This window comes from Notothenia rossii (assembly GCF_949606895.1).
Source record: "Notothenia rossii genome assembly, chromosome: 7".
NCBI classification, from domain to species: domain Eukaryota; kingdom Metazoa; phylum Chordata; class Actinopteri; order Perciformes; family Nototheniidae; genus Notothenia; species Notothenia rossii.
Genome location: NC_136905.1, coordinates 78,994,485 through 79,017,493, shown reverse-complemented (window position 1 = coordinate 79,017,493; position 23,009 = coordinate 78,994,485). Strand labels below are relative to the sequence as shown.

The 23,009-nt window shown below is 41.8% G+C and overlaps 1 protein-coding gene across 1 annotated transcript; it reads right to left on the bottom strand.

Moving 5' to 3' along the window:
• Positions 1-186: 186 nt before the first annotated feature.
• Positions 187-22,243, bottom strand: cdan1 (codanin 1). The gene is made up of 28 exons (XM_079692703.1): positions 22,094-22,243; positions 19,957-20,627; positions 19,615-19,815; positions 17,568-17,758; positions 16,850-16,966; positions 16,659-16,737; positions 16,394-16,514; positions 15,284-15,393; positions 15,083-15,172; positions 14,917-14,992; positions 14,346-14,551; positions 13,418-13,535; positions 12,665-12,808; positions 10,087-10,253; positions 9,302-9,383; positions 9,124-9,213; positions 8,983-9,037; positions 7,677-7,813; positions 7,480-7,583; positions 7,034-7,183; positions 6,785-6,848; positions 6,597-6,675; positions 4,982-5,208; positions 4,739-4,846; positions 2,820-2,883; positions 2,473-2,684; positions 1,221-1,328; positions 187-1,133 (listed from the first exon to the last, which is right to left on the bottom strand). Exons 1-28 carry the CDS (start codon positions 22,169-22,171, stop codon positions 1,011-1,013), a joined length of 3,972 nt encoding a protein of 1,323 aa, XP_079548829.1. The 5' UTR covers positions 22,172-22,243; the 3' UTR covers positions 187-1,010.
• Positions 22,244-23,009: the final 766 nt, after the last annotated feature.

Here is a 23,009-nt window from a genome sequence, read left to right as displayed (position 1 = left end):
TTAGTGTTTACAGCAAGATATTGTTTTTACAACCCAAATTGTAAATCAAATCTCAATTTTTTAAATCACATACAATTCAGCAACTCCATTTTCTATTCACAAATATTTGAACTCATTTGTGTAACTTCCATCCCTTAAATCATGAAACTATTCAATCTGTATACCAATGATAAAAGCACACAACCATTTAACGCAGAATACTTCTTTATTATTAATATCTAGGTAATGTAAAAATAAAAATTCAATTTAAAAGCAGCAAACAATGCATACAACACTGGTTCAACATGAACTAAAAACAATCACAAACGCAGTCTCGCATTCATGAAATAAACCTGCAGTCACTAGTAGTGGCGGTCAAAGGCAGTGTGTGAAAGTGCTATTCTAAAATGATTAAAACATTTTATTTTATCAGGTGAATTCAAAAACCACCAAAGAAAAAAAAATCACATTTTTAAAATCCATTGTAGTAACAAATGTGTCTTTAAAAAACTATGGCTTGTCTGGTTGAACGTTTAAAATTTGGATGTTTCAGTCTTTAAGTGACAGTTTCTTAGTTTGAATCCTAATAAGTTAGAGGATGACCCCTCTTCTGTCTTTGCCAATTCTGTGCAAAGGTATTGGCTGTTTGAAATGTACCAGTATTTCCCTTCGGACACAATCTACCATGTTTGCTTGCAGGAAAGTTCAACAGATCTTAAGGAGTGAGGTGGTGTGGGCCTCTGGCTACTTTCTGACTGGTAGGGCTTTCTGGTTCTCACAGGCAGCTTTGCAAAAGAGCACAGAAATTCATGAAAGGCTGCTGTCACTTCACAGGTGGAGAACAAAAGTCAGGGGCTTGCAAAGACTGTGCAGAAGCTGACTGTGGAACAGCTTTGATGCACAGCAGTGGCGAAATCAAAAACTGGTCAACAACAAAGAGTTACCCAGATCTGTCTTGAAAAACACTTTGACAGATGTGACATGGAGCACTGTGGCGATCACAGAAAAGATGCCGAGTTGTGAGACTGTTGTCATGTAGCGCCCTCTACTGTCTGTTGTGAGACCTGCAGCATCTCCATGTGGCTCTGCAGCTGAGCCAGAGGCAACGAGGGTTTAATGCTCTGTGACCGCAGCTGAAAATTCTCTATCAGCTCCTGAAATGAGAAAGTGAGGTCGAATCGCTAGTCAAATAAAAATGTTTCAAAGGAATACAATATGAAAGGAGTGCAGCGAACCCTCACCGCTGGCAAGGCCAAGTTTGTTAACTTCTTCCAATGAGATACGACCTCTTCGTCCCTCAAGGCTCCTCTGTCCACTAGCTCTCTAACCAGGAACAGGTAGTTGTTCCACTGAAACGACAAATGGTTACAAGAGTCAAACAAATGGGGGAAAAAACTTTAAAATAAAGAGTAATGTCAGAACTCATCTTTTAAACACTCCAATAACTTCTTCACGTATCAAAGTTTCAAACATTTTGCTTGGTAAAAAGAAGATGTAACATTTGAAATGTTCTGCTCCATTTTAAATTAGTAAATTGAAACATTTGCACATCTGTTGCCTACAAAATAATCCTTGATCTGTGTTGATCGCAGGGCTTATTAGACCCTCCAGAAAAACGCGATTCTGCGATCGCAGAATTTACCGCATAATCAGCAAAATGGCACAGATTTTTAAAAGGCCGCATAATTCCCGCATTTTTCCACACAAAGTTGAGAAGAAGAAAAAAGTGAACTCGTCTTGACGTGACGTCATCGGCTCGCGCATCACAGAATGTAAACAACACTGTATAGAGCTCATTTACCAACGAACATTTCTACTAAAGACCGGGCAAAAAGTGGGGGGAGACTATTCTGCACCCCGTGCAACTGTGTGTTGGAGTATAAGAGAAAATCGACGGTACTTTGATTCATTCAAACATTCGAAAATGCTTTCTGCTGCTGCGGACAAGAAAGCCATTCAACTCACGTTCACCGAGGGATCAACCTCCAAAACCCTTTCGAGGGCTACAAGAAACGAAGTGAGTAGCCTACAAGATTGAAGCTGGTCAGATAACGAACGAGTAAATGAAAACAGAATGAGGCAGAGAAGTGGGTGTGTGTGGGGGGGGGTGTGTGTGTGAGATCAAAATAGCCCAACTGCTTTTACAATAAACATTGAATGTGTTTAATTGAATAGTAAAGGGGTTTAACGTTAGTGGTGTGTGTGAGAGGGAGAGAATAAATAAGACAGCCCAATATTTAAAAAAATGGTTATTCTTTTCCCCCACATATTTCGCAACTTCCCGCAATTTCCCCGCATAAAATCACATAAAAACCCCGTATGTTTAATCGCATAATCAAGGATTTTTGCCCACGTTTTTCTGGAGGGTCTACCTTATAGAGGGCCATGCACATACAGGAAAGAGTGAGGTATTTGAGGGGAATATCTAAAGCATATAAAAAGGTAGAAGGACATGTAGCACTTTCATTAATATTTTAGTAACTGCAGTGGTACCTCAGTGTCGCTGGCCTTTAGCACAGCAGTGACAGTGAGCGGGGTGAAGAGCAGGTGGAGCGGGGCGGCGGAACAGCAGTCTCTTTCCCACAGCTCAGCTAGCTGCTCCAGCAGAGCTCGGACAGGAGGCTCTGACCCTGAACCAGCAACCACAGCGACCCCATCACCTCCGCCACACTCAGAGGGAGAGAGTACAGGCAGCTCTGCAGACACTGAGAGACACAGCAGGAACTCAGGTGTGTTACACAGTACAGCTACTAGACGTTATGTTGCTATTTAACAGACACAATGCAGGTCACAACATTATTATTTGATGATTAAGAGTCTGTCATTCAGGAGTTTCTTACCCAGTTTGCAGCCCAGGAGGACAGTACAGTTAAGAAGCATCTGCTCTGACACCACTGTTGAGAACTGAGTGAAGAGAAGAGAACAAGTGTCATGGTTGTATCAGGGTATATGCAGGAATCCTGAAGTCAAATTTAAGACCTTTTAAGACCTTTTTTAAGACCCTTTCCATACATTTTAAGACCTCATCGCCACTTTGAGTTCTAACCTGTTACCTTGGCGACACACTTTACCTCACATTGACTATATACAGTATGGATTGTCCTTCCTCCTTATCTTCCAACCATTTGGACTAGAGATGTCCTGATCCGATCACGTGATCAGGGTTTTCAAAAGATCGGAATCGGGAGAAAAAAATTGGGGATCGGGATTATTTTTTATTTTATTTTTTTTCAAATACTTTTTATTTTTATTTTGTATTCAATGTTACAAAACAAAAATGACCATGTTCAAGTCTTAAAGTCATCCTGAGGCCTTAGTTTTGGTTTCAAATTACAAAACATCATGTATGTGTTGCTTCTTTGGGGCTTGTTTTCATAGACCTGCTTATTTCTCTCAAATCTGGCAACAGAGTGGGCAGGGCGCAGTGTCTAATTGTAGCAGTAAGCTAAAGAGTACTGATAAGCTTTATTTTGTTTTGATCCAATGCTGCACAACTGAACTGATCCAATGCTGCTGTGAAAGAAAGAAGCTATATCCATGTTGGATAGAATATCCAATTTAAATAAAAAAATAACCTTAAGGGACAACTTGAATGCTTTTTTTCTTTTTTTTCTCTTAATGCATTGCATAAAGATCGGATCGGGAAAATCGGTATCGGCAAATTGTCAAAATCAAATGATCGGAATCGGATCGGGAGCAAAAAAAGGTGATCGGGACATCCCTAATTTGGACGCAAACTTGCATTTCCCCATAACGATGTTGCTTAGCAACCGGCGTAAACGGACCTTCGCGCGCTATCAAGCAGTGAGCGTGAGATGTCCTGTTCAGATGACGTCAAATCCAACGGGATTCCATAAATAAACTACACAGAATCACACGCTTTCGGGACGGGAGGCGCAGTGGTCTGTGCGTTTGATCATCAGATCAAGGGGGTGTTGGGGAACTCCATTTCGAAACCCGCTCCCGCCCCACTGCTTCAGGCCGTTGTGTCCTTGGGCAAGACACTTCACCCGAATTTGCTCCTGTGGGTATTGTCCACAGTACATGTATAATATCAATGTGTACTTGTAAAAGCGCCTCGATGACTTTGAGGTGTGAAGATGGGCGGTGTGGCGCAGTGCATTGATCAAGGGGGTGAAACCCGCCGCCGCTGCGTCTGTAAAGCCGTTGTGTCCTTGGGCAAGACACTTCACCTGAACTTGCTCCTGTGGGTATTGTCCACAGTAGATGAACATTACATGTATGTATGATCTGTATATGTAATGTGTATTTGTAAAGTGCTTTGAGTCATTGATAAAGCGCTATAATAAATATAAGGATTATTATTACTACACACCTACGAAATGATTACATTCAGGCAGACTGTAGAACACAACCTCTTTGGACCATTTATATAATTATTGAAAACAAGCTACAAAATGTAATACCTTGGAAAATGCAGTTTAATACTTTTTAATAGCCTTCATTTTCACTAAATTGATTTATCAACTTTTAATACTTGTTAAGACCCCGCGGACACCCTGTGTATATTAAAAGCATTATCATTTTTTATAATATATTTTGTAGCTTCTGTCAAGGCTTTAGATTTAACTTTTTTAATGTCTGTCTTCTTTCAAAAAAACATTGAAGAAACCTGAAGTAGATTTAGAAGTTAGAAAGTCATTGTTATGAATGAAGCTTCCGAGTGTGATACTAAAAGGAATAGGCACATCCACCCAAACGTTGTCTTTGTTCTGTTGCACCTGTGTGTCCCATGTACCTTTCTGCAGGCCAGTGTGTCTCCAACTCTCTGGAGCAGCGTTTGGAGCTGAGGGCCGGTCGGCAGCTCCTCGTCGGTCATGGGGCCAACAGCAATGCTCAGCCACTCCTTTATTCAAAGTACATTTAAGAAAGACAACATTCACTTTAACCTCGGTGAGAAGCACATTGATTCCTTGAAAGGGCTTCCTTTGCAGAGTGCTCTGGAATTCCCTTCTGTGTGTGCCCTCTCATGCAGGCGTACCTTTATCTCAACGAGGATGTCCGAGGGCAGTGAGGCGCTGTGGCTGCAGGTTGGAGGGCAGGATGTCACTCTCTCACTCCCTTGTTTCCTCTTGGGAGTAGTGGGCTGCTCCTGGGTGACCGGCTCGAGCACGGCCCCCTCCCCCTCCCTGCAGCCTGGAGCCACCGGGCTGCCCACCGCCTTCATCACACGATCATACCGGCTCTTCCACTCGCGTCTTATCAGGGCTGAAAGGGGGGGGGAAACAGAAAGTCTTTCATGTATGTCCTTAGGGAACTTTAAATTACAGCAATGGTGTCTATTTTCCTTTCATCATCAATGCCAGTGATGTTCTGTAAGAGAACCCGTCAGCACAGACAGCTTTAAGGTTATGTTCCTTTAATGCATTATATCTTTATGATATGTTTCTGCATGATGTAGCATGTTCACTACACACTAGATCAGAAAAGTCCTTGTCAAATCAGTATAGTGCAATAGGCCTCAACAATTTAACTGGAAGTGAGGAAGGAAGTGGTGTTGTACTTCGGGCAGCTGAATCCTTTTTGGTCCTTCATAGAAGCCAGTATATACTAGGGATGCTCCGATCGATCGGCCGGCGTGCTCTCTAAAAATGCCGATCGCATGACGTAAAATACACTTTTCTCTGTGCGCGGCAAAACAAGCTCGCCAAAACGGCTTCACCGGTCTGGCATTATTTTAAGGTGTCCGAAAATGACAATTAAATAGCGGTATGCAACGTGTGTGAAGCAGAAATCCTGCAGCTCCGCCCGCTGTGACGGACCGGTGAGCGGAGCCTAACACATAAGAACACCCAACACATTTGATCTACCTCTGGAACTAGCTAAACTAGTTATAAATATATTTATTCTTCACTGTCGGGTCACTCAGTCATTACTGGATCAGTGAGCTGCATGAGATACTGACGGGCTGTCAGGGGAGAGAGAGAGAGAGAGAGAGAGAGAGAGAGAGGCTTCCGCTCATCTCTCCCATGTTATTATCCAAAGTTAATGTAAACTTGAATAATGCACTTCATTTGAATGTAATAATGATGTTGGTTGTTGTTTGTGGAAGCGCCAGTGAATGAGCCCCATTGACTGAGTTTTAAACATCACTTTAAATGGAAGATCCCCATAGGCTCCGCCTACTCGATCAGATCGGCGATCGGTATCGGCCGAATGCTGATTCCGGCGATCGGCCCCAAAATTGGCGATCGGAGCATCCCTAGTATATACCATACATTATGGCATGAGAATTCACTTGCATCAATATCAAAATAGGGATCCACTGAGCTGATACTCCGGGTAACTGTTTGTGCAAATACGACATTATTAGATAGATTATCACATCGGCCATGTCAATGTTGTCATAATATTCAATTAAGATTATTCAGTCACAGCAGTGCCGTGCATTTAATGTGGTTCAAATTAAATTTGAGAAAAAGGTATTGGACCAGTGAATAAAAACATACAAAGAAGCAACCAGGATAGTCTCATTAGTTGCACAACCCAAGCATAAACATCCAAAAGACTGTTTTAAGAAATGGAGAGAATCAATTTAAAGTGCCTTTCATGTTAAAATCATGAAAAGGCAGAAGCATGGTGCGTTAGGTAGCTACCTGTGATGTTGGCAGAGAGCCAGCTGCTGGCTTTCTCTGTTGCAAGACGTTTGGTGATGTTTTCAGATGTGTTCAGGACCTGCAGAGAAAGTAAGTAAAAAGTAAAAAGGAATAAATCAGAAACACAAGTTTATAATGTTTTTATTCTTTACTGAGTCAAAACAAAAGGTGTGATTTGTAGGTCTTACAGCAGGGGAGGTCTCATGGGGGAGCAGAGTGCGTATGGCCTCAGGACTGTTCTCACAGCAAAATCTGCAAAACAACATGGAGATTACCACACAGCAGAGAAATGCTAATGTAGTGTGACGACGAGGCCAGAAGAGCAGCAGTTCATTTTACCTCGACCAATCAAATGGCTATAAAAATCCCATTCATTTCTGTATATGAATTCAGAGAAGGACAGCTTTGCAGGCTGTTTGTGAAAGACGCTGTCATACCTGGTGGCTTTTGCCAAGGCCTCCAATCCTGCGACACACAGCTGAGCACAAATGGAGTCGTTCAGTTTCGAAGGATTTGAGTTGGGCGATTTCAACCCATCTCTCAACATCTTGTCTCCTCGCTCCACCAACTCACTCACTAATGTCGCCCTGTTGATGATCCGCAAATAGACACATAAACACACACACACGTACATAGAACAAAAATCACCTACATTACGTATATTTTTGTTTGAATATGTTAAAAATAGTGCTTTTAATACACATACATCTATACAAGTGGGTGAATTCACAGCAGCCACAACTTAAGTGCTGATAAATGTGGATTGTTTAACAGTCTCAGCTTCTTAGGAAGGCAACCAACCAAAGTAGCAGACTGATGAACTGTTATTCTAGGTAAGGATAAGGAATGGAAAGAGAGAAAGATAGAACTTGTTGGTCCTCACTTCATGTGCTTCACGGCGTTTGATCCAACTCTCTCTGCGACAAACTCCACGGTGCGACGCAGCGACGGAGGCTGGTTGTGAAAGAAGGCTTGCTCGAGGTCCACCTGTCATGTTTAATGGATGATTTAAATACTCGCACACACAGGCAATCCGTTGATGTCCTTCTACACTTCACTTCACCGCCTGCATTGACTCACCTGCAGTTTCTGCTGTGACCTGTTGGCAGTCGGCGTGTCCTTCGGGTCGGCAGAAGTGGGAGTGATCTTGCGGATAATTCCTCCACTCTTGGCTGCGCTTCCAGACACAAAAGCAGCTAGGAGCTTACGGAACTCACCTAGATGAAAACAGGGCCGAACATCGACACACATCTTAAACAAGTGCATGTTTCATTTGTGGCGAAAGATATGCTGTACAGACCAAATGTGATCTAAACCAGCGGTTCTCAACTGGTCAGGCCTCGGGACCCACTTTGTCCTTTGTCAATAAATCGCGACCCGAAATTTAAACCACTCAAATCTATTCAATAAAAAAATTGTGCTGTAATATATATACGCTTTCCAGCATAGAATATTAATTAAAGTGAAGTACAGTGCATATATCCCTTATATCCCTTCATAGAACTAAAGTGTGCTTTTAAAAAAGGTTTAATGAGATGATGGAATCAAAGCTGAACTGTATAACATAAAAAGGCACACACGCTGAAAACCCAACCCCAGCAGGGGGGTCTTGGGGAATTGTCCCCCAGGAGATTTTTAGAAATACTAACATATAAACTACGCATTCTGGTACACTCTGAGAAGAAAATAAATAAATCTATTACTACCCGACATTTTAATAATATTTGATGCCATTGTTTGTTTTTCACTTAGTTCTGACAGCTTGCTGCTCCACACAGAGAGAAGAGCAAAGAGGAGAGTCTGTGTGAATTACTTTAAAGTGTGGGTAAGGGTAGATAGCCCCCATTGTTCTGTGACCTGTCAATCATCAAACCGGGGGTCATGTTTCATTATGTGTTCATTCTTATCCGAAGTTGTACCCATGGATGTATTAAAGAATAGTTCTACCACAAAGTTATTCTCCGTGGGGACTTCCGGCAACAATCTTGATTCTGATTGGCCGGAAGACTCGAAAAAACATCAGCAAAGATGTTTTATTGAGAAGATGATCACAACGTGACAGAAGTTTTCAAAACCGTTTATGGTCTCTGGTACTTCCAGTCCAGCCTACTAAAATCGGGCCTTCAAAATAAAAGTTTGACTTTTTTCCACAAAAAAAAGATATATATTTATTTTTCAACTTTTTTTTTTGTTCACTCACATCTGCGACCCACTGGAAACGGGCCCACCCACCATTTGAGAACCACTGATCTAAACCATCTGGCTCGTACTTGACAGCCTTTTACCTCTCGTATAGAAAACACTAACTATACTACTACAAAATATCCATCTGAAATGTATCCTTAATCTCTGAAGGGACATAAAAGATGTCTCATGTTCTACTTACCCAGAAATGGACAACATGTATAGAGGAGCTGTTGATCAACCAGGGGAATGCAGTCCTACAAAAATAACAAAATCAGTAAAAAGAAGAAAAAAAACAGCATTTATTAGAGAAACAGCTTTTTGAATGCGATAATTCACTTACGAGCCCCGCAGCATTCGTGATGCCGTCCTCCAGCTTTGCCACCTCGGTGAACTCATTGGTGAAGAAAATGTCCTCAGGAATCACTGGGATCTTCACAAGGTAAACACAAAATATGAGCCATGTAGGATGTATTACTAGCTGTAGACGAAAACACATAATGTTGGGTAGTGTGTCTCACCTGGAACAGCCACCCTAACACTGAAACCATTAGGACTTTGTTCAGGTAACACATTTCTCCACATCGGCCCAGCAGCATTTTCCTACAAGCACACAAAAATAATCCAATCCCACTTTAAAAACGTTGAGACCAAAGTGCTGTACAGAGAGATAAGCTCACAAAACATAAAATAAATACATTTAAAATAAAAGATACAAACACAAAACAAACCAGATTAAACGTAATGATTAAAAAATAAAAATAAAAAAATAAAATAAAACAGCCATATAATAAAAACAATAGACCAGTGAAAGCAAATAAAAGCAACAATCTACTTGTTTCCGAATGCTAAGGAGAAGAGGTGGGTTTTAAGACTGGATTTAAAAACAGACAGTGTGGGAGCCTGTCTGATTAGCTAGGGCAGGTCGTTCCACAGTTTAGGGGCGGCAGCAGAGAAAGCACGGTCCCGTTTTTGGCACCCTCAGGAGCAACTGATCAGCTGACCTGAGAGTGCGAGTTGGCGTGTGTAACAGCTCAGAGAGGTAGGGCGGGGCCAGGCCATTGAGGGCTTTAAAAGTAAATAAGAGTTTTAAACTGAATCCTCGAACGAATAAGATTTAACGTGATGAAAAGTGTATTTGTACGGGGTTCTTTAGACACATATGTCAGATGTGTTTCCTACTTTTAGATTGGTTGCACTACTTGTCATGTTCTTGGTTGACTTTGTCCGACCTGCTGATTCTGAATTTGCTTTCTTTTAAAAACCATAATGTACAGAATATAAACATGCAGCGATGGACACAGACCTGTACAGGAGGAGCAGTTTTCCCAAAGCCGTTCTGTAGCAGAGCAGCCGAGGGCCGATGAAGTCCAGCATGGAGAGGAACTCCACCAGCCAGGGCACCGTCAGGATGGTGCGCCTCCTCTTCATGCTGTTACTCAGCACCGCACACACATCCAGCACCGGAACACTCTGGGGGACCAAGATATCAGTGTTTAAAGGTCTCCTATTATTCTCTTTTTCATCAATATATTATAGGTCCCAGATACAGAACATGTCTCTGAATGTTTGGCTCCAAACACCAAACAGATCATTGCAGCATTACCCATAATCCACTCTGTTGAAGCCCTGTTTCCAAAGTGCTGATTCTCTGTCTGTTACTTTAGATGAAAATAAGGAGCCCCTCCCCACGCCCCTCTGAGAGAGATCTGGTTAGAAAGAACTCAATGGTGCTCTAGGAGGAGATTCAGGTGATAAGGGGGGGGGGGGGGGTTGCCTTGGTTGCTGATTGGCTAATGGTTACACAAGATCGTTATGACATCATAAAGTGGCCAAAATCTGATCAGCTCATTTTAAGACAGGTTTTTATAGAAATGGATCAGGACAAGAAGAGAGAGAATCTTTGTTCCTGAAACTTTCAGAGTCTCTTTCCACAGAGGGGACACATGTTGATGTAGAAGAGACATGAAGAAGAGGGGACACATGTTGATGTAGAAGAGACATGAAGAAGAGGGGACACATGTTGATGTAGAAGAGACATGGAGAAGAGGGGACACATGCTGATGTAGAAGAGACATGAAGAAGAGGGGACACATGTTGATGTAGAAGAGACATGAAGAAGAGGGGACACATGTTGATGTAGAAGAGACACGAAGAAGAGGGGACACATGTTGATGTAGAAGAGACATGAAGAAGAGGGGACACATGTTGATGTAGAAGAGACATGGAGAAGAGGGGACACATGTTGATGTAGAAGAGACATGAAGAAGTGGGGACACATGTTGATGTAGAAGAGACATGAAGAAGAGGGGACACATGTTGATGTAGAAGAGACATGGAGAAGAGGGGACACATTCTGATGTAGAAGAGACATGAAGAAGAGGGGACACATGTTGATGTAGAAGAGACATGAAGAAGAGGGGACACATGTTGATGTAGAAGAGACACGAAGAAGAGGGGACACATGTTGATGTAGAAGAGACATGGAGAAGAGGGGACACATGTTGATGTAGAAGAGACATGAAGAAGTGGGGACACATGTTGATGTAGAAGAGACATGAAGAAGAGGGGACACATGTTGATGTAGAAGAGACATGAAGAAGAGGGGACACATGTTGATGTAGAAGAGACATGAAGAAGAGGGGACACATGTTGATGTAGAAGAGACATGAAGAAGAGGGGACACATGTTGATGTAGAAGAGACATGGAGATGAGGGGACAGATGTTGATGGAGAAGAGACAAGAAGAAGAGGGGACACATGTTGATGTAGAAGAGACATGAAGAAGAGGGGACACATGTTGATGTAGAAGAGACATGAAGAAGAGGGGACAAATGTTGATGTAGAAGAGACATGAAGAAGAGGGGACACATGTTGATGTAGAAGAGACATGAAGAAGAGGGGACACATGTTGATGTAGAAGAGACATGAAGAAGAGGGGACACATGTTGATGTAGAAGAGACACGAAGAAGAGGGGACACATGTTGATGTAGAAGAGACATGAAGAAAAGGGGACACATGCTGATGTAGAAGAGACACGAAGAAGAGGGGACACATGTTGATGTAGAAGAGACATGAAGAAGAGGGGACACATGTTGATGTAGAAGAGACATGAAGAAGAGGGGACACATGTTGATGTAGAAGAGACATGAAGAAGAGGGGACACATGTTGATGTAGAAGAGACATGAAGAAGAGGGGACACATGTTGATGTAGAAGAGACACGAAGAAGAGGGGACACATGTTGATGTAGAAGAGACATGAAGAAGAGGGGACACATGTTGATGTAGAAGAGACATGAAGAAGAGGGGACATGTTGATGTAGAAGAGACATGAAGAAGAGGGGACACATGTTGATGTAGAAGAAACATGAAGAAGAGGGGACACATGTTAATGTAGAAGAGACATGAAGAAGTGGGGACACATGTTGATGTAGAAGAGACACGAGGAAGAGGGGACACATGTTGATGTAGAAGAGACATGAAGAAGAGGGGACACATGTTGATGTAGAAGAGACATGAAGAAGAAGGGACACATGTTGATGTAGAAGAGACATGAAGAAGAGGGGACACATGTTGATGTAGAAGAGACATGAAGAAGAGGGGACACATGTTGATGTAGAAGAGACATGGAGAAGAGGGGACACATGTTGATGTAGAAGAGACATGAAGAAGAGGGGACACATGTTGATGTAGAAGAGACATGAAGAAGAGGGGACACATGTTAATGTAGAAGAGACATGGAGAAGTGGATTTTGCCCAATAGGTGACCTTTAAAACGTGAATGCTTTGAAGCAGACATGCATGTTTTTACCTATTTGACAAACTGCTGGACTAAACACAGATCACAAGAGTACGTTTATAACCCTGCTGTTATCCCCTCACCTTGCTGCGCAGCGCTATAGCAGCCTCCTGTATCTCCCTGGAGGGTCTCTCAGATGTTTGATAAGGCAGAAAGGAAATGAATCCCAGGAACTTCGCCAGAAGACGAGCGAGGAGCAGCACTGAGGTGAAACGCTGCTTCTCATCCTGATCAGGCAGAAACAACAGAGGAAAATGGTTTACATAACAATCAGAAGCATGTCGATCAGATAGCACGTTTGTGTTTGTTTGCAATTAAAAAAATATTTTGCCTAAGTTGGAAAAAACTAGCTTGATCCAAACTGACAGAGCACTTGAAGGAAAACTGGTGGAAACAAGTTTTCACTAACATCCCTTTGTCTGGGTGTTTCTCAATGTTGAGGAAGGATACTCCAGAGCCACTATTTCAAGCATACTACGTCATCGAGTGCTGCCGAAGGACTGTTCCAATATCCAGGATCCTTGGAATTCTACCGAGGCCGGCGTACTTCGTTGCGGGAAATTTCGAAGCTGCACATGTGTTTCCTCCGCGGTCTTAAAATCCCCACAATGCTTTGCACACGGACCAATTTCCAAATCTTTGGCGGAATTCGTGCTCCATTTAAGGCGGGGCCTCGCATATGACACACGCCTGTTAGCCTGTTCCACAAATCTTAATTTTCCGAGGCTAGGAAGGATTCTTGCCTCGTTTCTGAAGCAACTGACTCGGAGTTACATGTGCTACCAAGCAAGCTTCCTCGACATTGAGAAACACCCACTGACTCTGATTGTATATACCTGCTGCTCCAGGTCCCCCTCCCCCTCCCCGATGGAGGGGGGGCTGAGGATGGACACCTCGTCCAGCTGAAGGAGCTGCTGGCACAGACTGTCCTGCAGGTGTTGGTTCAGCTGGCAGCTGGGACACAGTATGCAAGACTTGTTAGATCACAGAGGGACAACAGACACTGAAAGCTTTTATGAATAAAAAAAAGGGCATCTGTCAAATAAAAAAAATAACGTACTGCTGTTACTAAAAGGACAAATACGAGTATTATTATTACTTGAAGACTAACAAAACCTACAACTAGGCAAAACATTTCTTTACGTTGCGTCTATGATGGTCAAAACAAATGAGAATCACGATATTATCTCGATAATAATCTAAATTGTGTTTAAATCTGGAACAAACTCCCAGAAACCTGCAGGTCCGCTGCAACTCTGACTACTTTTAAATCCAGGCTGAAGACTTTTCTTTTTGTCGCTGCTTTTAATTGAACTATTCATATCTTAAACTGCACTGTAACTTTTATCCATGTATTTTTCTTTTAATGTTTATTTTATTAATTTTTTTCTTTTTAATGACTGATTTTAAATGCCATTTTCTTAATGTCTTTCATTTTTTGTAAAGCACTTTGAATTGCCTTGTGTTGAAAAGTGCTATATAAATAAACTAGCCTTGCCTTAAATCGTATTATCACAGATAAACAGACTGGAATTATTTAAAACATTTGCAGACAGGACAAACATCTTTATTTTAAACGAATATCCTTTTGTAGTAAACATCTAAGAATCCCAAGTAAGGTTTCCATAAATCCTAAGCTCCCCCTGCATAAATAAATGATGAATAAACAAAGACAGATGTTAGCATTGTGGGAGTATGTTTATTCTTACATGATAGATTTGATATTTTTGACATCAAACGGTGTATTTATTGGTATTTGCTTACCAGCTAGCTGCCTGCAGGAAATCCCTGAAGAACTCCTGGTGACCGGGGAAGGATGGAGGAGGGCAGGGGCCGGCGACTCCCTGAGGCTGGATGAGACGCTCCTCCAGACGCTTCAGACGCCCCAGGCTGTCAGCTCCCAGCATGCCTAGCAGGTCAGCATCGGCAGTATCACCAGGAGAGCTGTTCACACTGGGGCCTTTGCACATCTAAAAGTGACATGGTGACAGCTTTGTTCAATAAGCCACACTTCTGTTGTCACTTCTGTTACCGCTATCTACTGTAAGTGATGAACTGTACGTCAGTGTTTCCGCCAGACCAGGGCTGAGAGGGCGCTCGCAGTTCACTCCACTAAGCACCCCCCGTCAAGGCTCGCCGGCAGTACTCCTTTGCCCCTCCAACAGAGGGATGTCCTTGTCCTTTTTCGTAATTTCAAGCGATACAAACTCGATCTTCTCTCGATTTTTTTTTTTTTTTTTCAAATGACGGCAAAGACTTCCCCCCCCCCCCCTGGCGGAAAAGCTGCTGTACGTAATAAAACCCCATTTTAAAATATGTGAATGCCACGGTTTACCTGAACAAGTTGCTTCAGAAACAGTCGAGCAAAATGGGAATGGTTTCCGGCCGAGGTCAGTTGACTCATCATTCCCCTAAAAAGGACAGAAAGAAAAAAACATTTAAATATTGAAATCACACCCGATCCGTAAACAAAAACATTTTTAAAAGTTGTATAGACTTGCCTTATCCTGCTTCCGAGAGCAACATCAAAACTCCACCCTGGCTCTTTGTGATAGTCCTCCCATTCTCGTAACACCTCGTAAAAAATATCTCTGAGGAAAGAAAGTGAAGAGCTTGCTTGAAATCAAGATCTTTACATATATAGAAGTTTTTGACTCTGCTACACATTTTCCGACAGGGAGTTTTCATGAAGCGAGAGGTACCTCTGCTTTTTGAAGATGTGGAAAGCTCTGTCACTACCAAAGTTGGAGCGGTTGTCAGTAGCCGGCTGGAACGGGACTGAGTGGATGAAAGTAGAAACTGAAAGAGAGAGCTGGAACAGAAGGAGGAATAAAAACAAATCAGTTAAAAGAGTAGAGATTAAACAAATATTTAAAGGTCCCATGTCGTGCTTTTCTGGTTATCACCCGTCCCCTTGTGTGTACTGTAGCTTTTCCTGCATGTAAACGGTCTGCAGAGTCAAAAACCCTCAAAGTACACCCTGTAGCGAGTAAAACTCTAACACAGGAAAGACGTGTCTATGCTGCCCCAGAACGCCTCGTTGGACATTTCTCTTTTTCCATTGTTTACTTCTTGGGTATAGTGACGTATTTGGGTATAGTGACGTTTCGTCCGCGGAGCCGTTACGTTTGGACCAATCCGCGGACTTCCTCACACACACTCACTCGGCGGGACGTTGCGAGGCTCGCTGCTGGAACTTAGCCTGAGCACACACACAAAGTCCCAGCCAGGCTGCGGGTGTGTGTGTGTGTTCGAGCTGGGTTACGCTGTGTCTCGCTGTCTCGCAGACGGCCACTGGGCTCATAGGGAGTGGGGGGGGGGGGGGGGGGGGGGGCAGGAGCTCCAACAAGGCATGTAGGACGGAGAGTGAATACACATACTATACAGAGATGCTGTATGAGAAACCAATGTGATTTTGGAACATTGAACAATGTAAATCTATTCTAGTAGACCTCAACAATGGAATTATGATCAGTGGAAATGGCCGTGACATGGGACCTTTAAGTTTCTAGTGATAAGTTGTATCTTTATCTCAGTCTTCCTAAATGTCTCCTGTGTCCCTGTCCTACCCCTATGGATTAATATCCCAATTATTTTCTCAATTTATGGATCAATAATTGTCTACAAAGCATCAACTTGTTATATAATATTTACTTTATTTATTTTTATTACTCAGATGGTTAATAAAGCTATAAACATTCAAAATAATAAGAATTGAAATCAAGTGTTCTCGTAAATAAGAGAAGTGTGTATTGATCACCCAATATTTCAGTATCACTCAGGGAAACAAAAAAGCATTTATAGTGTTTCACCTTGGCTGTGCTCCCCTCCTGGGCCTGAGTCAGGAGGTCTCTGAGGTCTGGTGAGAAAGACGCCACTCTTTCGTTCTCTGCCAGCAGACGCAAGGTGCACTTGTCCAAATTAGAAACCAACCTGACAAGAAATCACAACTACAATCAACTCGCGAAGACTGAAGGAGCCACATCTAATATCAGGGAGCTGCGAACTGATATATTCCTGTTAGTGAAAAGGAGGAAATTGCAGGAAACTGTGAAATGAGAGATAAAAAGAACTCACTGAAACTGATTCTCCAGAACCTTCACCGCAAAATACACACAGTTGTGTACTTGTCTCAGGTAGCTTCTCTCCAGAACTTCTGTGAATGTGAACAGAAATGAACTTAATAGCTATTTCAAATCTAACAGAAAGTAAAAAAAAAACGGAATATATTGATATAATGGGAAGTGACATATAAAAGGGTTACACACCTGTATGACCCACACACAAACTGCCCTGTTCTGCCTCATCATGAGTGTGAGGCGACCGAGACGTGAGCAGCTGCACCACAAAGAAAAGCTCAAGGAAAATGTTTGGCACAAGGTTTTCTGTAATGATACAAACAAACACATTTTCTTAAAATACATTTATTGACTTACTCCTAAAGCATTTGAACTCCAGAAGAATTCTTTTTTTATGTTTACGTCTGATTACCTAATCATTAACTTATCTTAAAGGTAGGGTAGGTAAGAATGGAGAAACCAGCTCGAGGGTGCTAGAATTTGAAAGTACGCAGCCGAAAAAAATCTGCCCCTTCCTTCAGACTTCCTTACAGAGCCCCTCCTCCAACACACACCAACGCGCACATGACCAATGAGGGCACGAGATAAGTTTGTGCACAGATGGAAGGCTGACAGGCAGGTAGGCCATCCAGTTATTTTAGCCGGGCCGGCTCAGATGATTGGTCGTGCTTTTTACAGCGCCACGGCTTCCACAGATGATATTTTTTTATGTATTTATGGTCAAAGCATTTCATTTATTCATTGCTATCGGGATGTTAAGAGCATTCCATGGAATTTAACAAAAAGTGTTTCTGAAGTAAATTACCTACCCCACCTTTAAGAATGTATGCATTCGAAAATACATTGAATTTGTCTTTCCCTCCAGTTTCTTCGTGTAGCACACTAGCACCACCATGTGGTCACTTACCAGAGATGCAGGTGCAGTACAGCTCAGCCAGGAGATCCAGTTCCAGAGAGAAGGTGACTTTGAAAGGTTCGGGACAGGGTGTCTGCAGGTCTGGTGTAACTTTAGATCCCATCCTAAGCCCTGACTTAGTGGGGGTGCAAGGGTCCAGAGAGGACGACAGAGGAGAGCCGACCTGCTGAGCTCGCTTTGTCCTAAAAACAAGACATTTCTGATTTCAAACAGCAGAGATACACTGAGGTAAAGAGCAAGTCATGCTGCAGTGAGTAGGGTAAACAAAGCACAGCAGAGGTTACTATTGATACAAATAAGAAGATTAAAAAGGATATGTTGTGACATCTGTCAAAGAACCTCAGAATCATAATGAATGTATATCATTTTAATTACAAAGTGTAGTTCACCTTTTTTAAAAACCCTATGAAAAACTGCAAGGTATTACACAATTATTATTAAACCATTATAAATCCATATTGTACACTGGCACGCATAACTGCACATGTCGCACTGAACAGGTTAAAAGTATACACAAACACATTTATAGTGAAAAAAGAGATCTACAAGAAAGCCATAGCATAATATCATAAAACCCTATGAACACAAAAGTCTGTACGATAATAAATATTAGATCCAGGTAGATATAAGCAAGTGTATAAACTGTAGGCTTGGGGAATAAGTGACTACATGCAGTTCAATAATGTCCTCTCCTAAAAGACACCCTCAGGCTGCCTGAGTGAGATCTGACCTGCCCCGGTTACTAAATTAAACACTGACACACTTTACTCTTTGTCACTTCAGTCTAAGTATAAATATAGGAGATCGCAGACTCATCTATTGTGATCATTTTCAACAAACTAGTTTGGATGTAGTTAAACTACGTTTTCAAATAAGTGTTAGCTTATCTTGCCACCGGCAAAGTGCAGGAAGAGAGTGTTGTGACGGTGTCAGCTACAGTTCCCCAAAATGAGAGTAAACCACCACATAACCAGTGAGGAAATGCAAGGTCCTTGCAACAGATCCTGCAGTTCGCTCAGAAGTACACTGTTGAAAACAAAGTATTTCAACCTGGACATTTCACATAAGTCACCGAATGGAAGTGAATAAAAGCCAAATAATAAAAAGCCAAAATTTGAGTTGTTCCCCCCCCCCCCCCCCGTAGAGCAGCGTTTGACGCGATGAACGGGAGATTTCTTCTTTTTTTTTTTAATACAGGTGTTGGTAGAGCTAGAGAGAGCACACCTTTATCTATTTAATATAGCCTAGTTGTAAAAAATAAAGTAAGAGATCAGTCCAATGTGCAGCCTACTATAGGACAGTAAAAAAAACATTTTAAAAGGAGAGTGATTAGTAAAATATGCATAAATAAAAAGAAAGAAAGCTAACTAACATAAGATAAGAATAAACCAGTTTAAATGATTTGTTATTGGTTTTGATCATATTCTAAAGATGTTTGGATCATTGAAAAGTCTACAGCTCCCTTTCATCTGAGTGTTGAGAGCTGTATCCATAAATTCATGTTGTGCTCAAAGTGCAACAGATTGATCCATTTCACTTCAACATTTTAAAAAAACTCTTCCCGGGGGTGCATGCCCCCGGACCCCCCTAGAGGATGTGAGGTCCACCCCCAAATAAAGCAGGTTAAAATAATTTTATTGAATACATTGTCTTTTAGTAAATACTGAAAACGGGTCCCACAGACCCAAGCAGCACACAAAGGTTAAAGGTCAGCATATAATAATGTTAAAATGTGCTAAATATATACACTGCAAAAAACAAAACAAAGAGGAGTAAAAGTAGCTCACGATTGTTTTAATTTTGGAAAGTAGCTCTCATCCTAAAAGAGGTTGGAGACCCCTGCTATAGAACGATACATTTGACAATTTGAAGCTTGGCCTACCATTGTATTGGAGCGATGAGGAACAGGTGGATTTTGAAAAGGCCCACGTGTTCAAAGTGGGGAATGACAGAAACAGTTTGAGAACCACTGCCGCAGAGTAAAGAGTTAACGTCTGTTTCAGAACAAGTAGAATAATGATGTATGTTGTTCACTCACTTCTCTCTCTTGAGAAGCTCCCTCTCCTCCTGCAGACTCGGCGGACTCCCCACTGTCATTGGCCCCTCAAGCGCCTCTGCAATTAATGAGGGGCCCGAAGACTCACTGAACGGGATGGAGGTGAAGCAGGTCTTTGGTTTGGAGAGCGGCCGCTCTGCACTGACCGGTGTTGGGTTGATTCTTCTCGATGGTTTAGATGCCCTGAAGGATAATAGAAACTGTTAGACAAGTCAAAAATATCAATGATCAGGTGGAGTGAGGATGGAGTGAGGATGGAGTGAGGAGGGAGTGAGGATGGAGTAAGAGTTCATTTTTGTTAAACTGAGAATTGTTTCGACTCACGGCGGTGAAATGGGTGATGATCCAACAGGAGGGAAGTCTTCCAAGTTGTTGAAGTTGAGTTGCTCCACAGATGGAGGTGAAGTCTGCTCACTTACCCTACTATTCCCTCCTCCTCTACCTCTTCCTGACCTCCTCTCATCACTTTGATGTCCTCCACGCCATCCTCCATGTTTCCCCTGTCCCCCCACTGCCATGCTGCCTCCACCTCTCCTGCGGGCTTTTTGTGACTGGAAGCTGGGGCTGTTCTGGACGTCAGGAGGAGAAACCATGTAGTCTCCCAGATTGATCCTCTGGTTACTCCGCCGATCAGCGCCTGAAGGCCTGGAGGCGGGGCTCCATCCTGGAGTAAAAGGGGGGCTGTTGAAAGACCCTGACTGACCAGCAGCATCCCACTCTGTTCCAGGGGACACTGAGGGAGCAGGAGAAAACAGCTGGACACGGCTGGCACTCCGAGAGCCAGCTCCACCACCAGCAGACCGGCTACCTCTCTTGTCACTGAAGCTTTGCGTCTGTGCAGCAGGTTTGTGTCGGCTGGGGGTCTTAGCTGGCGTCGCAGGGCCATGGGTGAGGGCCTGACTGCTCTGCACTCTCAGGAAGTTCAAAAGAAATGGGACAAATTCTTGTTTGAGAACTGTCACCGCAGGTTCTCTGAAGGCCAGCCTGTCATCCTCCTGAGGAAAAAAGAGATACAAATGAAAAAATAAAAGAATATTGATAGCTGAAATTTCTCAGATGAACGTATTGGTTTAATTTAGAGCGGCAAAAAGGAAACTGACACAATAATAATTGCCATAGTTTTGATAGCCAATAATAATAATAATAATAATAAATAATACATTTTATTTAAGGCGCCTTTCATGATACCCAAGGACACCGTACAATTTGTTAAATACTCTAATAATACCTTACATTTATTATAGCGCTTTTCCAGATGCTCAAAGCGCTTTACAAATACACATTACACACATATCATACAAGTAACGGTCATGTACTGTGGACAATACCCACTACTCTAAGAGTTAAAAGCAACAGAATATGATAAAAACACAAACATACCATCATGGAGAGGACAATTCAAGTGGACACAAAAGATTGGGAAAAGGTATTCAGGGGAAACCGATGATAGGGAGCACTACAGTGAGTCGGCTGATCTGAACAGGTGGGTTTTGAGGAGGGACTTGAATGTGGTGATTGTACCGTACTGAATAATAAAACATATTGGGATGAAGATATTTAATTCTCTATTCTTTTCACTGTTTTACAACATATCATTAGGTTTTGGACCAAACTAAACATTTAAATACATCATTGTTTTGGGGGGGGGACATGTTGTTCCACGTTATATTGAAAACGACTGACCAAACGATTGATTGATTAATCAAGAAAAAGAATCGGCAGTTTAATTAAAATTAAGAAATATTTTCAAGTTGAAGCCCATGTTTATTTACAACATGGACAGAGCAAGGTTGTTGCTGCTGTTATTGTGAAAGCAGATTGAGCTCATTTAGTTGGGCAAAGTTTTGTGTAACAGTGAATAGCTTCATCGCCACATGAAGCCTACATCAGCAGTAGAAGCAATACTAACTGCAAGATTGAAATGTTGTTCTTTAAGTATATATATATATATATATATATATATATATATATATATATATATATATATACACACACACACGTTAATACTGCTCTTACTTTTCCAATGATAAAGCTGAATGTTCAGATGTTATTTAGGGAGCATATTGTAACACCTTGACCAGTCTTTTGGCTAAGTCTGGATTTATTTTACCATGTTTATTAAGTATAATTTGCACTGTGCTTTCTTTCAAATAACAGCATCCTGTTGCAGGCCTGTTTACTTAGTGGACACAGCCTTCTTCAGATAGTAATAATAAAAATACCATGTCAAAAAGTTATGGTAAACTATGTGTTAATGCTACATTTTCTGGAAGTAAAGTTGACATCGTAGCATCTGGTCTGCAGTCCATGCAGGATACAGCTAGCTTAGCCCGTTAGCCCTGCAGCTAAAAGTTTTGTTTACAATCAGTTGAGTGCTATGTCATCTCATAAAACACAATATACAAAAGCACTGGGGAATAAGATGTGTCACATAAGTGTCTCGTAATCATTTCAGACTAACCTTATTATTCTTTAGCCAGTCCAAGACCGTTTTATTGTCCACTTTCTTCAACAGAAGAGATTCCAAAAGAGCCGCCATTCTGGTGCGGAGCTACGCGGCTGAAGGACTGGGGGGAAAGGGGCGGGGGCAGCGTCTGCGCAGGCGCGTACTGCGTATGACGTATTGATACAAGTGTGCAGCTGGCAGAAGCTGATCGTCGTATGTTATTGAGCTAATTTCCTGCAATAACTCCACAAACAAACTAAATACCATAAAAATGTAAAATCTACAAACTAATGCATTAAGTTCTCTATCAGATAAACACATAACATTTTTCTAATATGTGTTTGTTTGATAGATATCTTTTTTATTTCCAAAACGTAATGCATTAGTTTGTAGATGCTGTTTTGTATTTGCAAACCACACTGTGTTTGTTAGCGAATCATAAGGCATTTGTAAAATATGTTTAGTTTGTTTGTGGAGATATAGCAGGAAATTAGCTCTATAGTATGTAATGTCTTGTTGCTTTGTATGTCTGCCTCTGGACTTTGTTATGTATAATGTATGATGTTCATGTATGATGTTGAATAGATGAATACAAAATAAATTAAAAAGCTGATCGTCGTTTCCATGATCCCTGGCTAGACTATTATGACTAAATTCTTCTAAACATTGAGAGCAGTGTTCTCAAACTCAAGGCTTATATGACCTATTGAACACTTGTACAAAAAAACAATTTAATAAATACAATAAGGTACTTACTTTTTACATTATCATCATGTCTAGTAGTGCAATACAGCTGAGGTATTAGTGAAATATACACATCAATTACAAAGATACAGTTACTAACATTGATTTTTATCCTTAAACATTATGTCATTAAATGTTTGGCCAATCCTGGAAGCTGCTTGACATCTTTCTTGATCCATTTTCGTCA

Bases quoted from the DNA above. Each gene is read 5' to 3' on its own strand.
- cdan1 (XM_079692703.1), bottom strand. From the start codon at position 22,171: ATGGCGGCTCTTTTGGAATCTCTTCTGTTGAAGAAAGTGGACAATAAA. The intron at 15,173-15,283 runs GTACCTCTCGCT...TTCTTTCCTCAG, and splicing joins CACATCTTCAAAAAGCAGAG to AGATATTTTTTACGAGGTGT. The intron at 1,134-1,220 runs GTGAGGGTTCGC...TTCTCATTTCAG, and splicing joins CAAACTTGGCCTTGCCAGCG to GAGCTGATAGAGAATTTTCA.